This window comes from Choristoneura fumiferana, chromosome 14 (assembly GCF_025370935.1).
Source record: "Choristoneura fumiferana chromosome 14, NRCan_CFum_1, whole genome shotgun sequence".
Lineage (NCBI taxonomy): Eukaryota > Metazoa > Arthropoda > Insecta > Lepidoptera > Tortricidae > Choristoneura > Choristoneura fumiferana.
This window is the reverse complement of record NC_133485.1, coordinates 12,625,362-12,652,586: the sequence shown is the minus strand read 5'-3', so window position 1 is coordinate 12,652,586 and position 27,225 is coordinate 12,625,362. Positions and strand designations below refer to the sequence as shown.

The 27,225-nt window shown below is 37.5% G+C and overlaps 2 protein-coding genes across 2 annotated transcripts in view; both read left to right on the top strand.

Moving 5' to 3' along the window:
- The first annotated feature begins 1,297 nt into the window (after window positions 1-1,297).
- On the top strand, window positions 1,298-12,580 carry LOC141434660 (uncharacterized). Its single transcript, XM_074097086.1, has 4 exons — window positions 1,298-1,461; window positions 8,294-8,461; window positions 8,829-9,742; window positions 10,994-12,580. The coding sequence occupies exons 1-4, from the start codon at window positions 1,443-1,445 to the stop codon at window positions 12,383-12,385; spliced, it is 2,493 nt and encodes an 830-aa protein (XP_073953187.1). The 5' UTR covers window positions 1,298-1,442; the 3' UTR covers window positions 12,386-12,580.
- Window positions 12,581-13,412: 832 nt separating this feature from the next.
- Window positions 13,413-27,225, top strand: part of LOC141435194 (dynein axonemal heavy chain 10-like) — a 122,726-nt gene continuing 108,913 nt past the window's right edge. Inside the window, 17 exon segments of the mRNA XM_074097822.1 lie at window positions 13,413-13,620; window positions 14,535-14,851; window positions 15,197-15,364; window positions 15,724-15,741; window positions 16,378-16,506; window positions 16,589-16,644; window positions 18,030-18,260; window positions 19,028-19,159; window positions 19,913-19,983; window positions 20,198-20,273; window positions 20,746-20,834; window positions 21,339-21,513; window positions 21,978-22,124; window positions 22,632-22,724; window positions 23,906-24,096; window positions 24,849-25,047; window positions 25,930-26,177. Coding sequence (XP_073953923.1) covers window positions 14,536-14,851; window positions 15,197-15,364; window positions 15,724-15,741; window positions 16,378-16,506; window positions 16,589-16,644; window positions 18,030-18,260; window positions 19,028-19,159; window positions 19,913-19,983; window positions 20,198-20,273; window positions 20,746-20,834; window positions 21,339-21,513; window positions 21,978-22,124; window positions 22,632-22,724; window positions 23,906-24,096; window positions 24,849-25,047; window positions 25,930-26,177 — 2,339 coding nt within the window. The 5' untranslated portion in view covers window positions 13,413-13,620; window position 14,535.

The window sequence follows — 27,225 nt, the reverse complement described above, 5'->3', positions numbered from 1 at the left end:
GTAATAAATAAATAAAAAACTAGTAGGTAGTAAATCTGAATATCTCAGGCATTTGTGCCCTTTGGGCTAACACAGTATCTCCGTGAAATATTTCTCCAGGAAATGTACAAAAAATCAGACAAATGTGCCTTTTTTCCTGATTGAATATGTGTTTAACTCAATTTCACAAGAAAATGTTAGTTATACCCCTTTTCGTTATGACGGTAGAGCAAGGACCTAGTTTTATTGGCGTTTAATTCGACTTGACCCCAAAAAAATAACTATTTATATATCAGTAAGAAGTAAAATCACGACCCAATATTGTGTTTCCCACGGTTATTTGCGACAATAGAGACTTAAATCTTTTAATTTTATGAGAAAAAAAATGACAAATCAATACAAACAATACGAACTTTAAACAAAGAGCAATAAAGTACCTAACTAAGTTGGTTAGTTTGCCCTCCCGACGGCCACGGTTCCGTGCGACTCGCGGCATTCGTTTTATATTCAGTGGACTGCAGAAACAATTAGAAACCAAGTAGGTTAAACTTAACTTAAGTACCGTAAATTTACTAGTAAGTAGCTAATTTTATTCTGTAACTAAGTTAGGTTTTAAAATGTTATTGAATTTCTCTCAAAAATGTTAATTTCAATTAGAAGTCATATCCACACAATTTTAAGAATCGTTTGATTTCTATTATTATAGAGCAAGGAACCTTTAAGTTTCATCATATTTATCATCGTCAGTCAAAAAATGATCACTGCTGGACAAAAGGTATCCTCTAAAGAACGCATCTATGAGCCCAGCGCCGACGGAATCCATCGAATTCCTGCGAGCTTCGCCAGGTCATCAGTCCAGCTCATGGAGGCCTACCCGCGTTGCGTCTTCCGGAACATACTCATCACTGAAGAACACATTAATAATAATTCATTTATTTATCAGACAACATAATTGATCCAGCTTTGTTAGTACCGTTAAAATAATAAAATACTTATTAACTGTGTTAGTATAAGCTTGTATTAAAATGTTGATATTTCATTTGACAGGCCGATTTGTATCTTGAGTAGGTAAGAATCACGGTGGTGCGCAAATAAGGTTTTTACAAGCTTTTACTTAGTTATCGGATTGATTTGAAATTTGGCATAATTATGATCAATTGAAAAATACTTTGCCATCGTCTTTTGTCGGAAAAGTAGAGTAAAGGCTGTGTAGCATATAAAGACAGTGAGACCTAGCCAACGGTATCCTAAGCAAGAATTTATTAATGGCGCTTGCCAGCTACTCACGTGCGAAGCTCGGTTGGTAGGGCAGCATGTCACCACTGCGAGATAATAGCAGTGACATATACGAAAGGCAGCATTCGCGCGGAAACTTTAGTGCAGACACTATGTTGCAGTGCCATATGGTTTAGTTCATTCAGTGCTACTTCAGTGACTAACGAGTGAGTGAATGGACTATCAAAATGTGGAGATTGGTTTTTGGTGAGTTTTTACTCTGTGGCAGTGTGTATTGGTTTTATGTTGTAAGACGTAAGTGGATGGATACAAATGCAACCGAGGATTTTGACGGGTCTAGTACCGTAAAAATATTTGAATTATTTCGTTAAAAATTGGAATGTCTAACGTAGATAAGTGTGCATGGGTGTGCAACAACAATACCAACCGTATGTTTACAAAAAAATAAGTGTCATAGATAGACACGTGAATAAATGTGAGCGTACTTAATATTTTAAACTTTTAAAGGTACGTGCGTTTTTAACGTTTTAAAGGTATAACACCCCTCTTTTTGCGTTGGGGGTTAAAAAATAGAGGCTACATAATCAACAAAAAGTTGGAAAACCCCCGACTTTGTCACTTCAAAGTTCAATAGCTCAAAAACAGCTGAACCGCTTTTGATGAAACATGTCTAAGAATTGCAACTGGTAGGACCTTATGCAAATCCGCCCGGATTGCTACCACCATCTTGCTCGCTAATCCTGCCGTGAAACAGCAGTGCTTGCACTGTTGTGTTTCGGCGTGGAGAGTAAGACAGCCGGTGAAATTACTGGCACTTGACGTATCCCATCTTGCAATATCCCTGGTGTTGCAGATGTTTATGGGCGGTGGTGATCTCTTACTATCAGGAGACCCACTTGCTCGTTTTCAATCCAGTCGTATAAAAAAAATTACAGATTGTTTTCCGTACTTTAAATCACTAAATATCTTAACACTACACAGTCTGTACATCTTGGAAATAGCGATCTTTGTGAAGTGTAATCCCAATCTATTTGATAAAATTGCCGATATACGTAGGCTCCCTGTATGTACGATCTCAATTTATAGAGGTGATATACGCCATACAGCATGTAAAATAGCTTTAATGCGAAAAAGTGTTTTAGGTATGGCACCGCAAACATATAATAAAATTCCGAATACTTTTAAGGAATTAAACATTGCACGGTTTAAGAAAGCATTCAAGTTGCTGCTGACTAAGAAATGTTACTATAACATACAACCATTTTTAAATGAGGATGAGTTGTAATGTAACTTGCTCTTCTTGTCTTACATTATTTGTGATTGGTTTTGCCTGAAATTTACTAATTATCATATTTCATGTGGATTATCTCTTCAATTTAAGTATTTCATTAATGTTGCATGAATACGTGTTTGACGTCCATAAATATTTATGAGTAGTTGTTTTTATTAAAGATTAACATTTTGTTCAATCATTTGTCAATGGTTATTAGTGATTGGATATGTTCGTGCCTTTGTTTTCGCAACATGCATAAGAAAATATGCGTAAACAAGAGGAACCACACCACAAATGGTAAGCAACAGAGAAAACAGGTATACACAAAGAAAATTAAATTATAATTAATAATCGTTGCCTTACCTGTGTTACCTGTGTATGTTCCTGCAAATAAATAATTTCATTTCATTGTTTATGCGAGGTCTATATAAACGCAAAACGCAACTATAACTACGCAAAGGTAAGGCTTAATACACATAACAAATACCTACGCATCCATACGCATAATACGAATAACAATACATTAGCATAACATTAATAACATAACAGAATTAAAAATCCTAATTACAAAAGTGTAACTAAATTCCAGTTTGAGTGTTGTGGCGCGCCATGGAAGAGGCCTATGTCCAGCAGTGGACTGCTGTAGGCTGATGATGATGATGATGATGAACTGAATTCCATTCGATTATTTATATGGCATGGATAGGTATTTCTGCTTCCAATATTACGCAGTAGGTACATGTATGATAATTATTCGTATATATTTTATTTTATAGATTATTTTTTCAGGTGTTCTTTCATTCAATTTCAACATTTTAATAATTTTGGAAATGGGAGGTCATGATCATGAAAATGTGTGTGAATTAAGCATGATTAAGGAAGTTTAGATCTTCAGCCTTGATGGAATATTGACCTAACCTAACCTAACCTAACTTTCCTAGATATTATCAGTACCTGCTACTACCCCAACGTTCTGTGCACGGGCATTGAAGTGTTTTTTTAAAGACAGCCATTTGTGATATTTTTAGGGGACTTACCAGTTATGCTTATTCGTATTATGCGTAGGTATTCATTATTATGCGTGTGAAGTATTAAGGCTTTTTATTGTTATGTCAGTTCAACGTTATGCGTTCTAATGTTACCATGTCGTTTTGGTACATAAGGGAGACCCTTTTTCGCGGCCAAAGACTCAAAGTGTCTCAAGAAGAAAACCGCCTAAATATAAGGTGAACTTAATTTAATAATTTTAAAATTAAACTTTTAGGTAGCACAAGACAGAACACAATGAGTACTTACTTATACGCACATATAATATACCTGCTGTGCTAATAACACATACACGTTAGTTAGCGTTTATGAGGAGAATTTCTAGTTGGAAAGCTCAAAGTGCAGATGCATAGGGAATAGTAAGACACAGGAGCCCCTAAGTATGCAGGAACTCCAGCTAGATGACTAAAAGCTACTGGGGAATACCATATAGAGGAAGAATGTCGTATAAGAAGAAATCCTTTATGACAAAATACATTATGACATTCAATAATTATGCGACTAGATACGCACATTTACTACATTTAGAAAATTCCGAAAAATATTATTCAGTGCTGGTTTCTCAACTCTCAAATACATTAGTGATATTATTTTATCGGATATTCGTGCCATCTCACCAGATCTTCCGTCCCCTTTATAAGAAGCGTACTCGTAACAAATACTACCAGAACCTTACTATTCTACCGGCCATAATTTTTTTCCAAAAATTCTCCCCGTCTACTGGCAATAATAAATTGTGGGAGCAAAGGCAATCAATGGTGAAGCAGAGTATTGGAGAAGGCTTAAGCCCAGTTTTGCCTGGCAAGAAAAATCGTGCTAGTTGCATTCCATGGCACCGCTCGATTGACCACAACAAACTCGTTGGTTTTGTGCCCTCGCAATGTAATGCAACTTGCATGATTTTTCTTCTGCTAGAAATATCTAGTCTTGCCATTGATTATTATGATGAAACTTCTATCTATAGATGTTTTCGCAAACTATACTCATTTCCGAATCACGTTGGTGGTTTCATAAGAAATCGGAATAAATTACAATAACAAAATAGGCCTGTTGTTCCGATGGGTCGTGAACTATGATAGAAAGTGGACAATGTCAGGCTTAGGTAACTAGTGGACTAGATTAGGCGTGGGGACTGGGGGCACAGGTCAATCGATGGGCTTATAGTGTTTTTAAACAGCGGGAGGACCATTAGGAATGTTTATAAGTCAAGAGTCTCTAAATACCACTAATATTTACTCGGTCTTCTTTACTCGTCTCGTAGGTCTGCTTCTTCTCTGTACGACTTGTAGTAATTAATAGTGAATGACACAAGACCCTTAGTTGTAACTCATCTGTAAAAAGATATTGCATTAAAAACTTTTTAATTTTTTCAATATAAGCCAAGTTTAGACTTGCGCCAAAAATCGTGCAAGTTGCATTACATTGCGAGGCCGTAAAGCTAACGAGTTTGTAGTGGTCAATCGAGCGCCGCAATGTAATGCAACTTGCACGATTTTCCTTGCAAGTCTAAACTCGGCTTCAAGGTGTCTTCAAATTGTGCTGGAATATTTCAACAGATGATTCATAACACCCCTGTAAATGTTTTTCGGGATTATAGGTAGGTTAGTTAGGCCTACGGTACGGATCTAAACTCGCATAATTTTTGAAATTCATAATGTAATATTTGTCATAACTGTGGTGATCTCTTACCATCAAGAGACCCACTTGCTCGTTTGCTTTCCAGTCAAATAATAAAAATAAAAAAACCGCCGAAATCGTAAATTTTTCAATAGGAGCGCTCGGCTAAAGGACCGTGATACTCTAAACTTCGGGGTACTTCTGACCATGGATGCTATACTTAATGTGATCAGAACGACGAGTTAATTTCCTTTGCTCTCCACTCTCCATAGGGATATCGATAATCGATATTCATATAAAAATTAATATGTCAGACACGTTACTTCGTTTGACGCTTGACCTAATTGGAAAAGAATTATCACTAGCTACTAGTAGGAACAATGTTGAACTAACTTTAGCACTTGAGATTGACTGCATTGTTTAAGTTATTTTTTTGCTCAAACTTAAAATAATAATTGTGTGCTGGTATGAAATGAAACCCTTCGAGTGCGAATCACACCTACCTACCAATACCTACTACGAACGAAGTGCAAAATTCTAAATTCGTCTCTTGCCGTCCCGCTTACGCTTATGTTATTAAATACAAGAGTGAGAGGGACGGTACGATACGAACTTCGATTTTTAAATTTCGTAGTAGCCCCCCAGATCTAATTTCGTGAAGCAAAATTTAGTAAAAGCATGTAAAAGTTAAAAAAAAACCCAACGTTGCCTTTTTAAAGTTTAATTTCTTAAAAACGCACGGAAAAAAGGATGTCTTAGGTTAAGACAATATACTCTTGGTCAAGACAATAATATTTCACAAATCCAGCTCTATACCGCTAAACGACCATATTGGTGACCCTTTACAGAACCTTTACAACTCGAAAACACGCGTTTTTCCAGCGATAGATATTACCAAGCTCGATTGATGTTTCGCTCCCGACAGCCCCCTCATGGCAATTCGACGAAACACTCTTAGTTGAAGCCATTTCCGAAATCTCTGATATAAATAAATATGCAAGTAAATACATTTTATCACTTTGTAACGCAACTGGACTGCGCTCAATGAAATTCTTTTGATTTCTTATTCACCGGTCTATCACACGTGGTGATGTAATCTTGTTCTAATCAATTTATTTGAAATTAGAATGATTATACGATTAACAATATAGATCTTCAAAGTCTGCATAAAAAAGCTCGTACCTCAAAATCGATACTTTTTCTGATTGATCTTTATGAGCATTATTTCAAGGGTCAATTTTTTTGACGTTTTGTTTTGAGTGAGATACGAGATTTTTTCAAAGTTAGCGGCAATATAATTTTACCTGGCGCTGTTGAAAGCTTTTACTACTACTAGGTTTTATTTAACTTGTCGGTTAATTGGGTCAAATTTTGGAAGTCGAGTTTTATCAATTTCCAGGGTAGGATTGACTTGAATTTTTAAAAATTCATTTCATACTTTACAAAGTGAATAAACTTAATGATATGAAGACAGTAAATTTAATCAGACATTCTAAGGCATGCGATCAAAAGATCTATACCATTTTTTTTAACGTACCTACTTTCATACAAAAACTGTACGGTACCTACTAAACCTATTTACTTTACTCAGGGTACTTTCCGTTGAAATAGAAATATGAACTTTAGCTTACATTGGTGCATTATCTATTGTGTGATATTTATTTGCACGAAACTATAGAATACTCACAATATGCATATAAAAATGAAATATTAGCAAACATCGCTCGAACTAACAATATTCAAATACCCAAAGCAAGCTAAACTAATGACAGTTATTAAGCGAGACAATGATATGTGTCTCTTCGATCCAAACCTGTCCTATCCTATGGAGCAAGACAATTCATAAAGGCACAGTGGTGGGACCAAACACCCGGCCCCATTGACGTGGTTTTTGTCTGTCTGATTACTCTCAAAGTGGCAAAAAGCTATGAGAATTCAATATTATCTGTTTACTTGAGATTGCAACAGTGTCGTTGAAGAAACTGCGTCTAAGTCTGCGTGCCTTTTAAACCGCGTCATATAAACCTGGTGTGAGAAAAATGAAGTTAATTAACAGTGACTAAGTCAGGGGGTTAGTGACCGGAAACAGATATGTTCACTACCAAAAGTGCACATCACAAACCTGAATTTATTGACTGCTTTTGACGACAAAACAACAATTTTATAGAGCTATTGTATAAAAAAGAAGACAACGCGCGAACAAACGACTCACTCGAAGCCCATACTAAATCAAAATAGCAAAATGGCTGGGCCGGACGGCCGGACGTTTGACAAGAACTGAACTCCTGGTGCCACGAAACTTTAGTTCGCGCACCGAAAAGCGACGCCCGTCATAATAGTAATTATTCCGATACTAATCAACTTTCAGCTATCGGACTTAAGGTCGATGTTCGAAGGACTGGGCTTATACTGCTTCAATGACGTGAATACGTTTTGAATCAAAAATCCCAATGAGAAATCTGTACAGGGGTGTTTATTCAAAGTAACATTCATTTGCTGAAATATTTCGAGCCAATTTAAAAGGCCTTTTTTAATATTAAATAGGGATTTATTCTGCGGTACTTTTGTTAGTAAACCGCTCGGTAAGCCGTAATTCGTATAAACGAGCCAACCTATTATACCTATTTGTAAACAAAGGTAGGTATCACAGCAGGTATTCATGCCTTCATAATCTTATTTGGCGTGATAGCGTTGTAATAAGATGATGCTTCATAGAAGCAAATTTGGTTGCTATCAGGATAATAAACGTGATGTAATTTTAAAGGTGCGTGTTTATACGTTCGCTAAAACTGTTCTATTAAATCTTCAAGTTTGCATTAATAATTTGGATGTTAGAAAAGGTTTTGAATTATTTATTTCTATGAGTAATAGATAATAGTTAATACCTTTGATCTAAGATTAAGCAAAAGATTTGAGACTTATTTATTAATTACCTAACTGTTCATCATCATTGCGAATTTTATTTTCGTTATTAGGTGCATTTATACTTGATCTTCAAAGTAGATGTAAAAAAAAATGTAAGAACTATTTTTAACAAAGCGCGAAGAAAAATAATATTTGTGCCAATTTCCAAGTCAATCAGTAACGTTACTTTTTTACTATATAGATTTTGTGTGTAAATTCAGTTGTTTTATTCTCCAGTTTGCATGATATCCTGGGCAGGCGGGCAGAGCGGCCGTGCCCCTCGCCAGGACCACAACGGGCGAGGCTGGGACATCCGGCTTGCTGTCCCTGGACAACCTGGGAACGACTACCCCACGCTGGGTAACATACCCCGGACGTCGTTTTCCTGCGCTGGTAGAGAACCAGGTAAAGTCACTTTTCTTCTAACATGGCTTACACGGACATTAAGCATCCATCCCGTACTATCCAATTCAATTTGAAAGATTTTAAATATGATAAGCCATTAGTTGTGGGTCGCAAATAGTAAACAGTGATATCGAAGATATCGTAACTCACCAAGATATTATCTTAAGTTAAGTATTGAAAGTTTGTGCTGGTTCGGCTTTAGCTGTTAGGGTACAAATGTAATTTTAATAAATAAATAAATCTAAACAATGCTCGCTTGAAATTCCATAAACCTATCAGCTGGGGTCGGGATAACTTGTCGTCTCCTTTCAATCAACGTCTAGATTTTTAGTATTCGCCTAACACTTCTTATTTTCCGTTATTACAGGCTACTACGCTGATCTCGAGACGAACTGCCAGGCTTTTAGGGTGTGCACAGCAGGCTCCACCTACGGGTTCCAGTCTTTCCTCTGCCCCAACGGAACACTCTTCAATCAAGCAGTGTTTGTCTGCGATTGGTGGATGAACGTTAACTGCGGCACCTCCCAACAATTCTTCAATAACAACAGCGATAAGTTCGGGAATCTCAAACTCGGTCCACAACTCATGAAGGACATTAAAAAGATGCTCACGCATCCTATGAGAAACCCTTACGATAAAAGCACCATGAAGAGCAACCTCGTTGTCATGCAGGACTATAAGCCACCTTCAGGACAACTGTTTCCGAACAGTGCTCTAATGGTTAATGTTGACAGAACTCCCAATAACGTATTTATCCCTCCGAAGGTCATACAGCAAAATTACGGTCAGAATAATTTTATTCCTAGAGATACGTCGTTTGCTGCCTCAACTCCAAGCCCCTCGTATGTACCAGCATCAATTAATACACAGTCGACACAGTCAGATGCCGAAGTGTTCCAGAGACAGAGGCAAAATGGCCAGTACTCTCAAGTAAATAGACAGAACTCCCAATCAGGAAATCAATTTGGCCGTCTAGTTCAGCCCACTATTAGTACGAACACACTTCGCCAAACACAATTAAATACAGCACCTACTACTTATAACCCACAAAACTTCAACAATCAAAGAACACAAACAAATGGACAACTCACACAAAACACTGAGAACAAAAGTCCCGTGCGATGGAACAGTGGGAAACAAACTGAATTTGGAATTTCACTATCAAGACAACAATACAACTATAACTCCAATCAAGAAAAACAACCATACACTGCAGCAACACTACCACAATTTTCAAGTGACATCACTGGACAAATTGGCAACGAAGCTAAAGAAAATCTGGTAAGAAGCACAAACGTTCCTTCTACTGTCATAACAAAAACACTAACCTTTAACAGAATAGTCCAAGAACCTAAAACCGGTAATCCTAAATCCCGAATAGTATTCAAAACATGGATCGTAAAACCATCCAAATCGGCGAAATTAATTGTAGAGCCGACTCCATACACTTATAACCGACCTACTGAAAATACCAATGAAAAACAAGTAGATGACAGCACTCCTTACATATATAATAGACCCACTACACCTTCACCTACAGAAAGGTTAGAGACCGAAGAAACTCCGTATGTGTATAATAGGCCAACAGTTGAACAAATTTCAACAGTAAGAGAACTTCCAAGAGTGTATATCTCCCCTACGACGCCAGCTCCAACTGTTGCTAGATTATACCAGACACCGAGCACAGTAGAGCCGACAAAAGCTACTCGCATATACTTGCCTCCAACTACGTTAAATCCATTAGCAAAGCTGTACTTGCCTCCCTCACAACCTTCTCCTATAGTTATTTCTAGACAATATTTATCCCCCAATGCAAAACTACAAGCACCTTTCTCTCAAAGTGCACAGCTCCAAGCTTCTCCTACCTCTCCTTCACCGGTCTATGTAGCGCCTACTAAAGAAAATTCCAACAAGCCGACATTCACTCTTACAAAACATTCTCGTATTAATGCTAACCATAACAATTTAACTTTTGCCGATATTCTAACAAAGGAAAAACTCGACATCACAGTTAATGACATTGTTAAAGATACAAGTAAAGTTTTGAAATCTACTTCAAACGAACAATTTGGTCGTCTACAACAAGATATTAATTCCGTCGATTATCCTGATGACACCTACTTACCAGCAGATACAGGTAGTAGAGAAAGTCTAACACCGTCTTCATTGCCGGATATTTCCCAAAGTTCTCGTCTCACTCAAAGTCCTTCTATAAACTTGGAACCACCACTTGAAAGTTTTAAAGATAGTCAAATTACGAACCAGATTTCTAACCTTCCATTTTTCAAAGAACCTACTTTGCCAAGTACAATAGAAAGAACTGTTTCTCTTAAAATATCAATTCCTGAAAAGGTGGCATCTTATCTATTCAAAAGCCGCAATGACAGCAATTTTGACAGGTTGGAAATCCTTAACACAGGTAGCAGCAACTATTTAGTTTTAACGAACCAGTTAGCTACTAGTACCACCCCTACGTTTATACCCATAGGTAAATTAATAGCTGATAAAAATACTTCACTTTCTGATTCACAGGCATTGGTGTTCTCTTTACTGGCTAACTCTATCAATGTAGCCAAAGAGTACAACAACATAGCACAGCAGAACGTTCAGTCAAATACGGCAACCCAGTCACAATTCCAAAATGTCAACAACGACGAGCTATCTCGCATCACCAACCAAATATCACAGCTCACCTCATCCCAGTATTCTGGAAACAATCAAAATGGCAATATCCAAACTGTTAACAACCAAAATGGCAACAACTTTGCCAGTGGCAAAATTGTTACCACATCCCAGACGACCACAACAAACGGAGCTACCCAGTTCCAAAACTCGCAATATACTAACAACGTCATACCTAGCACAGAGCAGAATGCTCAGTACAACTCACCGCCACAACAATCAGGTAGCTTCTACTCATCACAATTTCAATTCGGAAATGGTTATAGGCCACTTATAGCTAATCAGAACCAAATATACAGCGGGCAATTTTACCAGTTGCCAGTTCCAGAAGTCACCAGCCAAATTTACAATCAGCAGAGCCCGGCTAAATTAATACAGCCAACCAATGTAGGCAACAAATACAGCGAAGCGGATCACCTTCGTGGATCTACTCAAAATTCAAATTCAAATAACAATGAAGCGAAACAATCCAGTGCAGAAGTCGAAATAGTTAAGTCACACAGCTTGCCCCTGCCGAGCCCAGCAAAACTGCAATTCGCCCCTGGCGAAAATAACTATAATAGTCAAGAAAGCTCTCAAGCATTTGAAAATAACTTTCTAAACAATGAAGGCATATCAGCTCAACTGCAGGACAACATCATCGGAACGATACCACATCCCCTAGAGAAAAATAAAGTTTTAACATACAAGAAAGATCAATCTTACTACGTGTACACAAAGTTAGACAATAATAATGTTGTTACGAAGAACGATCAAACTAATGGAAAATTACAGTCAAATAATGGTAACAATCAAAATGCCAAATTGGTACAAAGCAATAATAATTTTGTATCGTCGTTCCAATTTATACCCTCAGTCAGTTACCAACTGGATGATGATAAGGAGCAAGAGAAAATCCTTAATGCTTTTAAATTAAACGAATTTGGAAGTCCTAAGACTGATAATGATAATACAAATAATAATGCAGGTTATCAAATTCAAAACCCCAATCGTAGAAATGACGTTTTGACTACCAATGTCGAATTTTCCGTTGATCATCCTTCGTCAACGCAATTAGTTAGTCAAAGAAAACTAAATGCTATTTACGACGGACCTTCCTCATATTCTGCTCCTCAAGGTTCCATAGGATTTTTGGACATGAGGCAACGACTTATACAGAACCATAATTTTAATTCTAGACTAGAAAAGTTCGACGATAGTAATAACGGAAACGGATATCCAAAAAGACAATACGGTTATTGAAATTGAATTGTAATTATAATTAAAAAGACTTCATAAATTTAATGCATAGGATGCCTAGAATATTTTTGCGACCTAATTAATGTTAAATGTAAATAAAAGATAAATTATAATTAACTAATTGTAAGTAATCTAAATGTAAGTTACTGTGGCAACTGCATGTAATACCTAAGTACCTTAAATAAATAATCATAAAATATTTTTGTTTCAATGTTTTTCATCTTATTGCTGAAACCTGCGGCAAAATATCCAGCGGCAGATAAAAAAACCTTGGTAAAACCACAGAATAAGTAATAGTCTATTTAAATCAAATTAACACGTCGTACATTATCACTACGTACAGCGCGCGCAATATTGTAGGTACGCCCTGGCCCTGACAATGCGCGCCCATGATATTGTACGGCATGATAATCGGAAGCAATAATGCCAATAATGCTTCGGATTATCACGTCGTACATTATTGCGCGTACATTCCGAGTTGTACATTATTGTTTCCCATACAAGTAAAACGGGGAATCCTCTTTTTCTTAGAGAACGTAAAAACGCTTCACCCAAAGTTGCCAATACGAAAAACATTCCAACCAAGGAGTTTGCATTCACGCACAGCAGGGCTACTACGAAACTCTAAACTCGAAGTTCGTATCGTACCGTTCCTCTTGCTCTCGTATTAAATAGTATAAGTGTCAGAGGGACGGTACGATACGAACTTCGAGTTTCGAGTTTCGTAGTACTTAGCCTTGCAGGTGCGAGGCCTATTAAACCTACATTGTTCTAAACTACTTAACTTTTACTTTGCGGCCATTTTATTAGAGGCGCACTACCTGTAAAAGCAAACAGTTTTTAAGAATGATTCGATAAAAACACAGATTATGAATATTGAAATTGTAAAAAAAGTATCTCTCGTTTGTGTTGTGGTCTGTGATTTAAGCACCTAGCAACACTTGTCATGTGTTTTCTTTTCTGGCGCAAGAAATTCAAAAAGCTGTCAACTGTTGCCATGACAGTCCGACTTATTTACGTATCCCTGATTTCCATTGTTTATTATTACCAAAGTAGGGATAACTGTGTAATCGATAAATAATAAAAAGTTACTGTAATATGACCGTAAAGTAAGACTAGTTTTTGAGTCTATTAGGTAACAAAGTGTAGTAATTGTTATACAGAGTTTTGTGAATGTAAAGTGAATAATCATGGTACTCTAAAAGTTCCTATTCGACTCCTTTGGTATTCGTGGTCAGGTAATAACTTATAATTTATCGAAAACTAGTCTTTACTGGCGGCTTGACATGCATAAACCATTAGAATAGGTTCACCAGTTGCATTGAAATTCCGATTTGACTAAAATTCCCGTGAGTAGGTAGGTATTCTCAAAAATTACAGTGGTCCAGTGATCCAGTCCAAAAAGGTCCACGTTGGCGTGAAAAAAATGGATATTTTAGGAATATAGTAGTAATGTAGCAGCAGAGGATCTACCGACAGTAAAACTGAAAGTGGTCTATGAAAAAAAAATATTGGGAACCTCTTCTCTAATATATGCTGTTGACATTTTGGGATTTTTCGTGATCCAGTGAGAATGTCGGAATAAAATGTAGGCCGTGTGTTATTTCAAATATCCGGCTATTTGCATACTAAATTTCATACAAATCCGTCCAGCCGTTTTAGTGTTTAGGAAGAACAATCACACACAAAGTTTTGCTTTTACAATCAATTGCTGATGAGGGTAAACTTGATAGAATAATAAGTGATCACCATACCTCATTATCAGTGTTGCAGATCCATTAAAACTAAGTCATAGGGTTTTTGCACAGTATTTATTTCATTGTCAATGTGACATGTGACACAGATTTGTATACTTTCATTAGCTATAAATTATTTGGGTTACTTTTAATTTCGCCATCAGCTCTCTTTTAAACTGGGAAAATTCAGTGTGATCATTAAGGAAATTCATGATTTTAACTGAATACTAAGCAAACTAATTATATATGAGATTAATTAATATTGACAAATAAATGATGCAACCAACTATCATGGAGTAAAAAAAAGAATAAAACCTCTTTTAACTACGGACTGAAAAGAGGTTTATATAAATTTTCTATGCCCAAGTATTTATACTAGCGCCATCTAGTAACACTGGTATACAAAAATGTTTTAGGATGGCCGCACCGGTGCAAATACCTGAGCAGTTATCAACGGAACAGCTCAGCAATGTACCAGATGTGGATCTCATTAATATTCAAACTGACCCTCGATCTATATGGATCAGGGACCGTATCATTTCCTTCATTGGTATGGATGACAAGGAACTGTACTACCAAATGTTTGATGATGAAGAAATGAGAAGGAAATTCTCTGCATTTCTAACAGCACCGATTCAGCCTGAAGACTTAGAATTGGATAAAAAAACTTTTTATGTCGCTAAAATCATTGTTGACAAGCTCATTCACGAGGATAAGGAGTTTACTGAATGGAGTAAGAAATTATTATTTATTTTGTTTTAGTGCTTAGTTGAAACAGTCAACTGCTAAAATTTTGTAAAATAGCTATGATGGTCATAAGTGGTACATACATACATAGATAAAAAAAAATTGAAACTGTAAATTTCAACTTAAAAATAACTTTTTTATATTTTAAAATTTTATACCACTTTAATAAAACCCACCTCCATAACTGAAAAAATGTAGGTGCATATTTTAATTTTAATGTGTCTAGGAGTGTGGCATTCTGGCAAACAAAATTTTAATTCAGATAAAATGTAGCTTTCTCTCTGTGTCAGATTTTTGCTAATATGTTAGTATTTCCTTTACACATCATTAGGACTCATTCCACCTCCACCCCCCCCTCCACCACCAAAGGAAAAGAAGCCAAAGGGGAAGAAGGGGAAAAAAGAGGAACCCATACCCGAAAAGTCTACCATGCTAGAGGCAAAAAGTATGAAAAGTGTAAAGAGTATGAAAAGCGTTAAAAGCATGAAGAGCATGAAAGGTAAGAAGATATCATATTTAACTTTGACTTTTTATTTGACTTGCAAAATTCATATGATTTGTTTCTAAGTAACTTCGTAACCTGTCATTTAAAAAAATTCAAACAATTTTTTACCACTTCCTGGTATCAATGGCATTCACTTGTAATTTGGTACAGAAATATAGTTTGTATGACAATGCAGTTTTAGTCAACAAAAAGTACAATCAGTATAAAAAGGTTGTACCTATTAAGCATCAAAAACTTTTTTTTGTTTTATTAAACCAAACTTCAGATATCAATTTCGACTATACCTTGTTATTTTAACTCAATTTTCGATTTCCTGTGATTTGTCTAATTGAATTATTTGATTTATTTTCCAGAATTGGAACCTGATGATGGTAAGGATTTTGATATAAAGAAGTATAATAGGTACGTATATCTCCAAAATATGTTTTGGTGTTTAGAAAATAGGTGTATCCCGTAATTTTCATGTTTATAATGTACCTACCTATATGTATACTGAGAAGAAGGATTAAACATGCATCAAAGTTCAATACATTTTGTTTCTGAACCGGGCAACTACAGGATTAGCACGAATTAACATACCATTCACCAAATAATCAATCCATTTTTAAACAAGTTTCTATCAAATGAATATGTAAAGTTGAACTTTCAAGTTGTCAAACACGTCTATTGGCATTATTATTGTATGACATGCAAACGATTATCAACTTTAGGGTGGTAGACCACATATTTGGCTGATGGTACCTACACACTTAGGGGCATATTAATTATCACTTATCAGGGGTGAGGTGAGGGGGGTTTTTAAGAAATATTCTGGGTAGCTGTAAAAAAATAACGTAGTTAATATCCGTTTTTTTTCAAGCAGTCTTTTTTCGCATGCCTTCATTGCTCCGGGGCTTCCAAACGCCTAATCCGGCCAGCCAGGAAACCGATCCTTTGAAAAAACGACCTTAGCTAACTAGTTTGAGTGTACAATATTCCATTTCATTTCATATTATAAATTAACATAGATATAGAGGAGACGGCGGTTGCTGACGTGGTGGAAAGCGAGCCTGATCTGACGAAGGCTTCAATGGATTTCCAACTAGAGGAAGAGGAGCGACCTCTGACCGCTGAAGACAATTATTTCTTTCCGCCACGTAAGATATTCTTTTTATTATTTTAGGTTTTCCCATATAATTTAAAAATAAAACTAGTCTAATCAATTTTTAAATGTTTCAGCTCCTGAAGAAGTAGATCCTGAAATCGATGGTACCTTAGAATATTACACTATAATAGTAAGAAATTTAACATTAATTTCACGACTTGAATTCCATTTTAGGGCATTTTTACTTTAAATGACGCAACATATCTTTTTTTTCAGAATTAGGTAATTTGATTTAAACGAAGAAAAAAAGTGTCCCTATTTTTTTGTCAGTTTTGTGACTTTTTTCATGTAGTTTCTTCCTATTTAGTTTATATGGGTCGTTACAAAATGGACGCATAAAATGTTTATGGAAAATTGGGGACGTTTTTTTTTCTTCGTCAAAATCAATAATGCTCTTGATTCTGTGTACGGAGAAACCAAGATTACCCAATTCTGATTTTATTCGACTGGATGGCAAACGAGCAAGTGGGTCTCCTGATGGTAAGAGATCACCACCGCCCATAGACACCTGGGGATCGCAGATGTGTTGCCAACCTAGAGGCCTAAGATGGGATAACTCAAGTGCCAGTATTTTTTTTTGCGTCGTTTAAAGTAAAAATGCCCTTTAACCAAGGATTGATTAAACCTCATCATACTATATCACTGGTAATCACTGGTAGATGCATCGAAATATCAAGAATTCATTGAATAAGATCGCTGTCTACAAGCTGTAGAAAATATACCTATATTTCTTCAACCACACTGATGTGGAGGACTGGTACTAGGGCAACGGATAAACATACTTATATAGATAAATACATGGTCACCCTTAATAACTGGCCACCTTATACTAAAATGAATTCTGGACACCTATAAATAGAATTCATTTTTAGTATAAGTCGGCCAGTTATTGAAAGGTGGCCAGTAATTGACGATTTACACTACTTAAATACGTCCAAGACCATTACGACGCATTTGGACGCATCATGTAATGTTTATTAGAAATAAATAAATAAATAAATCACATCGTCATAATAACATAACATTCCCTGAACTAAAAGAATTTCTTTGCTCACCCGCGACCTTATGATAGCTAAGTTTATGCAAGATATGCGTGTTCATGCAGTTCCTCCACGTACACACAGTAATAACACACACAAATAACACAAACCCATCTATCACCACCACCACAATACACTGACGCGTTTCGAACTCAACTAGAGCTCATCTTCAGAGCAACATGTACACCATACTACCAGATGTTAGACTAATTACCTATATTTTTTCACAAACAAAACTACCCACAACATATTAATAAATTTTATTCGTCATAATTATAAAACTGCCTTGAATTTTTATTTATTTCCTGTAAAGGCGTGTTTTGTGTTTGGAGGAACTGCATGAACACGCATATCTTGCATAAACTTAGCTATCATATGGTCGCGGGTGAGCAGAGGAATTATTTAAGTTCATTGATATGGACCTCCGCAAAGTAACGCCTGATTCAATTAATTATATAACATTCCCTCTCACCAGAGAGCGGTACCCCGCATCATCAAGTACCCCAAACTGATTCCCTTGTTCGGCGCCTTCACCCCCCAAGCAACTAACCGCAACCGCCGCTATATATACTTCGTGCGGCAGACGCCAGAGGGCGTGCCGCTGGCCGAGAACGATCAAATGACCATGGCCACCATGGCTGAACACTTTCTCGTCGGTCTCACCTCTGGTAAAATACTCATGAGCCTCGGAGCACAGCTAAAAGAGGTAAGATTATGAAATAGAAGAAAAGAAGAGGTAACTCATTTGTCACACTTTGAACTCGTTTGGTTATTGGTCGTAGCTTCTATTAAAAAAAAGTATTTTAACTTCTGAACCGACAGCTTAATTAGAACTTTACGAGAACGGTGTATTGTTGAAAGTCTATTGAACAGGTAAGTCTTCCTGAGTCGAAATGAAGCGTTTCTATTGGTTAGTGAAAAACAGAAACGCTCCTTAAAACCAGGGGGGCTACTACGAAATTCGAAAATCGACGTTCGTGTCGTTCCGTCCCTGTGACGCTTATACTTACTAGTTAATATGAGAGTGAAAGGGACGGTACGATACGAACTTCGATTTTAGAATTTCGGAGTAGACCCTCTGAAACGCAAAATACAAATGGGTGAAGACCAAAAAGTTGCACACCGTTAAAGCTGCGTTAGCAGGTAGTTATAATTTCCATTAACTTTTTCCATTGTGACACGAAAATTAATCATACATTTGTATGGATTAACTTTTTCCATTGTGACACAAAAATTAATCATACATTTGTATGGATAATTTTCGTGTCACAATGGAAAAAGTTAACGGAAATTATAACTAGGTAGCTAACGCAGCTTTAACGGTGTGCAACTTTTTGGTCTTCACCCATATGCTCATCTAACCACATTCTGTGTCAGCACAGTCTCAGCTACATTCTCAGCTAACCACATGCTCAGCTTACCAAATTCCCGTCTTTCGGTAATGTGTACCTACCTGGCTTGTGTTTGTTTCAGTATTTCATACCATTATTCCAAAAGCAATTCCGCGAGATCACTGTGATGAACCAAACGTCGTCTAACAGTAACTTGTCTCGTCAAATCTCATTTGCGGGGGCGCACCATAAGATGGATGAGACTGCTTCACAGGTATTTCGTACTACTAGAACAAATCACAAATTTTATGACTAAAGTGTATCTATATGTAGATTACCTAAATGTCCGGCACATATTTAAGTCCCCCGCCCGGTAAGAACTGGGCACGACCGACGTACATTTTCTCTATTCATTGTGGGCCCGATACGCTCTCAGCACAGTAGTTACCTAGCAACACACGCAATGAAAGCAGAAAAATTTCGCCGCACCGCCGGTCGCGCGTAGCGTAGTAGATGAGCTGTAAGAGTCTGTTTAAATGATAAGAGCGTCTTGAACATTGATATTCGTCATACCTTCATCCAGCGCCGCGCCGGATCTACCACCGGGCCAGATATGGCATGGCATCCATTTCGCAGCGGCTAAGGTGAATTCTTCATAAAATGTCACTATATTATAGGTCGATTATTTAGGTTGTGTTGATTGTGATCGAGTGGGTGTGATTTTTGTGACATAAGAATTAAATATAATCAAAATTTCGGAAACGGCTCTAACGATTTCGATGAAATGTGGTATGTGGGGGTTTTTGGGGATGACAAATCGATCTAGCTTATCGAGTTTTAGCCCGAGCAAAGCTCGGTCGCCCCGGTACTTATTTTAATTGAGTTTCGCACCTTGTGAAATACCGTTCGAGGTAGGCACCCCGGTCGCTACAAGGCTTTGAACCGGGAACCACTAGCTTCAAAGCTAAAAGTCAGGTTCACAAGTCGTCAATAAACTAATATTTTTATTATTTAAATTAAATTACAGGTGAATTATCTCCGTCCATCCGACTACAGAAGAATGTCCAACATAGCGAGAGGCGAAAACGCTGAGAAGAGGTATTATAATAATATTTAGGATCTATCGTGATATGGTGTATTCAGGGCCATGTTTCTCAAGCATATTAGTATAATAATAATATGTGTTTTGTCTCATATTTTGTATGAGAAAATGAGACCACTAATATTATTAGTGTTTTATGTGCTTCGAGAAACTTGGCCCAGCAGTCAGTATTAGCTTTAGCTTTAACACATTATTTATTATTTATTGCAGAATAAAAAACATGCGCTCATCAGCTGAAGCATCTAAGCTTGAGGAACAAAGAGACGTCTTCTTAGGTCCCGACGGGGTAACTACAGTTGTACAGTTGAGGAAAATATATCGCGTAACCAGGGTGGAACCTTTTCATAATCAATTTCAATATGATTTCTTTGGGAAATGTATGGGATGTCAAAATGACTTTAATAGCACGAAGGTTCCACCCTGTTATACGATTCGGTTGCATTGAGTGTATACTATAAGTCATCATTATACAAATTGTAAGTACTCGTAGTCGTAGTTAAGTTGATGTTGGAAAATAATATTTGGGTCCTTATAAGTTAATTTTATTAAATTAAATTTGAATTTGTATTGTTTTTGTTATATATTTTTTTACCTAAGTAGTTCATTTTTATGTGACTTGTTATAGTTATAAAAGTAGATGTTAGATAATTTTTTGCTTCTAATTAAATTATACAAATTGATACATATTGTAGATACCTATAATAAGCATGCATTATTTTAAATACATGTTATAAATAAACATTATTAAACTGATTTAGGATGATTTCCAAGGCGAACAAGGTGAACAGAAGAGCACAGCTGAAGAAGTTAGCAGAGACATAAAAGAACTAGTCGGAATCGTTGATTGGTTAGTCCAAGTTTTTACTTATTTAATTGTTTGTATTCGATTTGTAGATAATCACAAAATAATAAGAGTAATAGAAATGCCAGCAGGTCTACGCAAACACTGTTGTTTAGTTTTTCATTTTTTTTTTGGCGTTGTGTAGTTGTAGGTTGGTGTATTGTTGTGTTTTGCGATTTGCTTGTGATTTTGTTGGTGCTTTTTACGTCGAATTGTATGTGAAATGGTTCCAATGGAAGACTAACGCCTCGACTCGGCTGCAAAGACCTTCATTGGATGCAGACAGTTGTGCACTAAAGTCGATAAACCTATGAAGGTGATTTCAATTTTAATTAGGGTCAATCAACTTTTTAATGTGCCTTGTTGCCATGGTAACGTCTCCTGAGCTACTTGTGCTAATAGCATTGCAAACATTTTTCTAACAAAGTGTATCGACGAGTGTCTGACGTCTCAGACGGGGCAGAATAACGTACACCAAATAGTTGATTTACCCTTAAACTTCATTTCTAGGACGATAGAACACATAGAAGGCGAGATACAGCTTCCCATGCCGGTCATACCGGCTCTGACGGAAGAACAAGCAATATTAGACGTTAAAGACCCGGCGTTCGTGTCGCAGCTGAAGGAAGCACTCGCTATGTGGGAGACTCATATTGACAATACTATTACTGCCTGCTTGGGGAAGGTAAGTGTTCATGCTCATTTCTACACTCCCACACTCCTACATTTCTACACTTCTACAGTCCCACCAAGGGTGGGGAAGCGACTGCATATCGACTATTATCTCTCAAGAGAGGAACAAAAGATTTGGATTGCGTTGGTAAAAGAAACATAATTTTATAGTTGATTGTTGGCTGTTCACACCGCCTGAGAGGATTCTTTTCACTAGTTGATCGCAGCAATAAATGCTATATATCAAAGATCAAACTCGCTCAGAACGATGTTCGCTTGATGGGCAGAACTGATGCTGAGAGACTATGAATGCTGAGTTTAAACCAATTTATTGATTCGTATGCAACTTAGAGCCATATCGTTAGACACACCCTTCATGCACGCGCCGTAGGTACTTGTTGTTTTGTGTTCAGACATTTCCAGGATGAACGTAATAAATTAATAATGTATTGTTTTTTTTTTATTCTTTGTCCATAGACTCGAGAAGGGGAGGGACCAGTAGCGGAATATAAGTATTGGCGTGAGCGGGACGCAGAGCTTTCATTGCTGGTGGAGCAACTGAAACAACCTATGGTCGTCAAGATATTGGGGCTGCTGAATAAAGCTGATCCGACCTATTTAGACGTAATTGTTGTAGCATTTTAGAATATTTCATAAAAATATTGCACGTTTTTATCGACCTCCATTAGCAAATCAATTGCAGGTACAGGGTAAATTAAAAAAAGGTTAATTAACAGTCGTCCAGAATGTCCTCATTAGTTCGTACGGATAATAAATTTTTGGTTACCGCGATCTAAAGAATGATCGAAAATTAAATTTTAAAACTTTTTTGCGAAACGTTCTTGATTGTTATTTGAAAATTCTTAATCACTAAAATATACCATTGAATCTGAGCTTCAAAGAGTGTAAAGGGTTAGATTTTCCTTTTCTATTCTTTTAATAAGTAAATGAAAGTATCTTATGTCCTTCCGCAGGGCGTAAATTATCTCAACACCTAATCTCGTCTAAATAGCATCAGAATGACATTAGGAGGATATTATTAGTATACTTAGTAGGATAAAGTAGGATTGATATATATTATTAAAACTTTTGCGGTCATATTCATATGTGCTATCATATCGTTTTATACAGAGTTTCAAGAGCTACAAAGAAAGATTAGTGGATCAGTACAACCTGGCCGGAGACAATCTGAAATTCTTGTCAACTCTGATGCGGTTTTTCACAGTAAGTATTGTTGGCAACACCAACAGAGTGTTGCTATTGTGTTGGTAATATGTATGTAAATTCCGGTCTTTTTCCGGTCGTTTCTTTGTCTCAGTATACTTCCGTTACTGCTCACCTCATGGCTGTTTTTTATCTCTCCAAGTTTCCCTTAAATTTAACACTAGAATCAGTGCGAACCGGCGGCCACTCGCCTACAAGTATTCAATTATAATTAGTGAAGATCGAGTGTTTTGCATGTATTTGTGAGTAAGGCATTAATTCCATGATCGGCCGATATGTGTGCTTTCGATAGATTTAAGTTAAACATGCTTTCCCAGAGTCTGCAGCTTCTCAAAATGTGAACTTATCTACCTCAAAATGTACACTCCCAAAATATCCATTTCCTGTGAATAGACTCTACTCTATCTAGTATCGTAAGCTTACCCGAAAAACACTTCAGAAAGATCAATGCACGGTATGATGTAAGTAATGAAAAACTGTGAAATCATCCTTGTATTCAAAACTGTATATTTATTTTCATAGTGTAAATACGGTATTTGACTATTTTGTATATGTTTTATAAATTTAAACTACACAATGCCTGTTATCGAACAGAAAAACAGTTTTTAAGCTACCTTTACAAATAACAAAGTTATAAAGGTTTGAAATTCAAGATTAGACAGAGAAAGACCTACTGGCATGTGACGTCACACGCCAGTACCGCCATACTTGCTGCATAGAGAAAAGCGTTTGAGAAAGAGACAGGTATATAGGTTTTTCAAAAAATCACTATAAATCCAATTTTCAACTGATTTAAATTTTCTCTTCGCTAAACACTATCTGTTTATCTATATTTTCATAATAATATTAAGATATGGCAAAATCAGGAGTTGTCAAATACCGTATTTAGGAGGCGACGACCTGGTTGGTGCGGAAAGCACAAGACCATGCTCTCCACTCAGCCGTGGGAGAGGCCTACGTCCAGCAGTGGACGTCTTTCGGCTGACATGATGATGATGATGAAATTTAGGAGAGTGCACTTTTTGCACAATAATTTTAGGAAGTGCAGTTTTGATAAGTATGTACCTACTCCTTTAAAAAAAAAAAGTTCAGCTCACCTTTTAATAAGTGCAAATTTCAACAATTGCGATTAATGATCTCGAGCCATAGAGACCTATTCACTGTGACTATAAAAAATATAGGTGATAGAAGACGACTCCCCACTGCACCAAGTGATTGATATGCTGCCGGAACTAGTGGAGAGTATCTACATGATGTGGGTGCTGTCCAAAGGGTACCGTACGGACGAGACCATGGTGCCGCTCATGTTCAGGATATCTTGGGCCCTCTGTGACAAGCTGGAGCGGTTCCTGAACGTGCATAAGCTGTTCGAGTAAGTTATTACTTAATTGTTAAAATAGATGCACGGGTCACTCATGTATGGTCGGGGTATGCCCGACATGTTTCACACCTATCCGTGGCTCCTTTTTATGGTGAGCTCGAACGGAAAGCCAACCGTAAACTGAGCGCCAGTGCTTTTACTGCTCGGATACTCGGCGCGGCCATCGGTGGTTCAAAACATACCTTGTCTTCAATTTTAAACGCAGCACTTGCAAAACGGCAGTTTAATAGCAAAACGCAATAAACATAGAATTTTTGTGTAAGTTCTGCGTGTCTCGTGAGATAAAACAGGCTACTTATAAAAGAAAAATCCTGAAAAATATTTTTGTCTCAGATCAGACAAATATTGTTGTCGGATCTTACCAAATTAAGGGTCTGTTTCAGCACCCGTAGATTAATTTAATTTGATGGATTAATGTGATGCCGCCTCTGTCTATTTGAATAAAACACGGAGACGGCATCACATTTATCCGTCAAATAAAATTCATCAACGGGTGGTGAAACAGCCTCTTCATTTGGTAAGATCAACCCTATTTCTGACCCTATTTATTTTTATTTGTCTGACCTGAGACCAAAATATTCTTCATGATTTTTCTTTTATAGCCTGTTTTATCTTAAGAGACACGCAGAACTTACACATTTATTTATTTATTTATGGTGAAACAGGGGGTCAGTGTTACTGATCACCAATATTACATTACTATAAGTTCTTCAGATTTGGTTATCAATGATATTCGTCTCCAGCAAATCCAACGAAGAAGTGCTCTCTCTGGCCAGAGCTGGTCAAAAAATTATGGAGATGTGGCACATCCTGTACAAAGAGACACGTAACAACATCGAGCTGAGCGGGAAAGGCGCCCGCTGGGAGTTTGACCAACCCTTACTGTTTACACGGACTGATTACATCGGTCAGGTGGCGAGAGACTTGGGCGATGTCATACAGGTAGGCTTGGTGTGACGGTCTCCTTGACTATATGCTATGGCGTGCATTGAGTAGGGAGCAGGGTTTCTCGAAGCATATTGGGCTGATAATATTAGTGTTTTGTCTCATAAATTGTATGAGAAAATGAGACGAAACACTAATATTTGAGAAACTGGGCCCTGGTGGTGCGCTGCTGTGGCGCAAACTACCAACTGCCTGTCCTGGAATCGACCCAATGCACGCCAATGTTGAAAGTCTGTTTGTTTTTAACAACGAATCAAAGTTCATGATAAGATAAGGGTATATCCACTGGCGACTGTAACACAGTGTATCTAAACTAACTTAGTGTCCAGAGCTCTTATTGTAATTAAGTTTTTTGTTTTTATTCGTCTGGATGGCAAACGAGCAAGTGGGTCTCCTGATGGTAAGAGATCACCACCGCCCATAAACATCTGCAATACCAGGGGTATTGCAGATGCGTTGTCAACCTAGAGGCCTAAGATGGGATACCTCAAGTGCCAGTTATTTCACCGGCTGTCTTACTCTCCACGCCGAAACACAACAGTGCAAGCACTGCTGCTTCACGGCAGGATTAGCGAGCAGGATTAGCCTGTGTTTTGAACAATAAAATATTATATTATTATTATCATTTCGATACGAAAGAGTTTCTCGACATTGAAGCAGCGTTTCCACCAATAATGTGCGAGGATGTGTTGCGAAGGATGTGTTTTTCGTAAACCAATGGGAACGCTTCGTTTTACACATCCTCGCACAGCTCACCTCTGGTGGAAACGCTGCATTAGTCGGTTTTTTTTTGGAACAAGGTACGGGCATAAGCCAAGTATCAAGCTACCAATGTGTTAAATATGTATGTTGTTATTTAACCTGGGTTTATTTCACCAGGTCCTGATAGACTTCGAGCGCATATTCGGCATGGAGCTAGCGTCGATCATAAGCGACCCGTCCCAGATAGACGACGTGCGCAAGCGCGTCGTCCACCTCGTGTTCCCCATCAGGACCATAGACTTCAGCGTGTTCGTGTACGACAATAAGGAGAACTGGGACGTCATTATGGGGGATTTCTGGAATGAGGTGCGGTATCTAGAAGAGGAGGCGAAGAATTATATCAATTCTAGTTTCGGGAATTTGAGGTGAGACTAAAGCACGCTGCCGCCGTAGGCGGAGCGGTGCGGCGCTGCGCGGAGGCGGGCACGGTTGTAATATTCGAGCTAACGTGAAAGAGGGCACACAGAATACCGCGCCACGCTTATTTCCCGCGCGTTATTCTGTGTGGCCTCTTTCATGTTAGCTCGAATATTACAACCGGTACCGCCTAGGTGCCTAAATGCCGCGCCGCACCGGCTCGCCACCGTTCTCGTGTGTTTCAAGCTTAATACTGCCCTCCCTAAGCCTGGCGCTATCTCAAAAAAAAACTTTTGAATTATTATACCTTGCTAATGATACTTAACACATTGAAGCTGAGTTTAGACTTGCATGAAAAATCGTGCAAGTTGCATTACATTGCGGCGCTCGATTGACCGCTACAAACTCGTTGGCTTTACGGCCTCGCAATGTAATGCAACTTGCACGATTTTTCTTGCTAGTCTAAACTCGGCTTTTAGCTATAAAATAAAATGGTACCTACAATTAATAGCCCAAGTGTTGTTTTTTTTTTGAGATAGCGCCTTTTGGCTTAGGAGGGCAGAATAGACATTTGTGCAAGATGTCACTAAATTGATTCGCTTCGCTTGGGTGCAACTTTGAAAAAAAGTAAGAAAAATAACGAAAGCCTTTAATCAACAGCGTTATCGCCCACGCGAAGCTAGGCCGTGTAGCTAGTAATATGTAAAACGGTGTCTACCCTTTGGACAATGAGTGAAATACCGAGTTCCTTCGTAAATCATTATTTCTGGCAAGACCGGCAACGCATCTGCACTCCTGATGATGCTGCTGATGTCTATGGGCGACGGGTATAACTTAACATCAGGTGAACAATCTGCTCGTTTGTCTGCTATTACATAAAAAAATATCTCCGTTAGGTAAATCTGTGGCTAGTATGAGGCTTTGTAAATACATAGCTTTGCTTAATTTGGGACTAGGTCAATTGATGTCAAGTGTCCCATGATATTTATTTATTTTTTATTTATTTATTTATAGGTTAGAAATACGCTTATCAACACGTTCTATGTTACGATGTTT

Bases quoted from the DNA above. Each gene is read 5' to 3' on its own strand.
- LOC141434660 (XM_074097086.1), top strand. The intron at 8,462-8,828 runs GTAAAGTCACTT...CCGTTATTACAG, and splicing joins CTGCGCTGGTAGAGAACCAG to GCTACTACGCTGATCTCGAG. The intron at 9,743-10,993 runs GTAAGAAGCACA...TCTGATTCACAG, and splicing joins ACGAAGCTAAAGAAAATCTG to GCATTGGTGTTCTCTTTACT.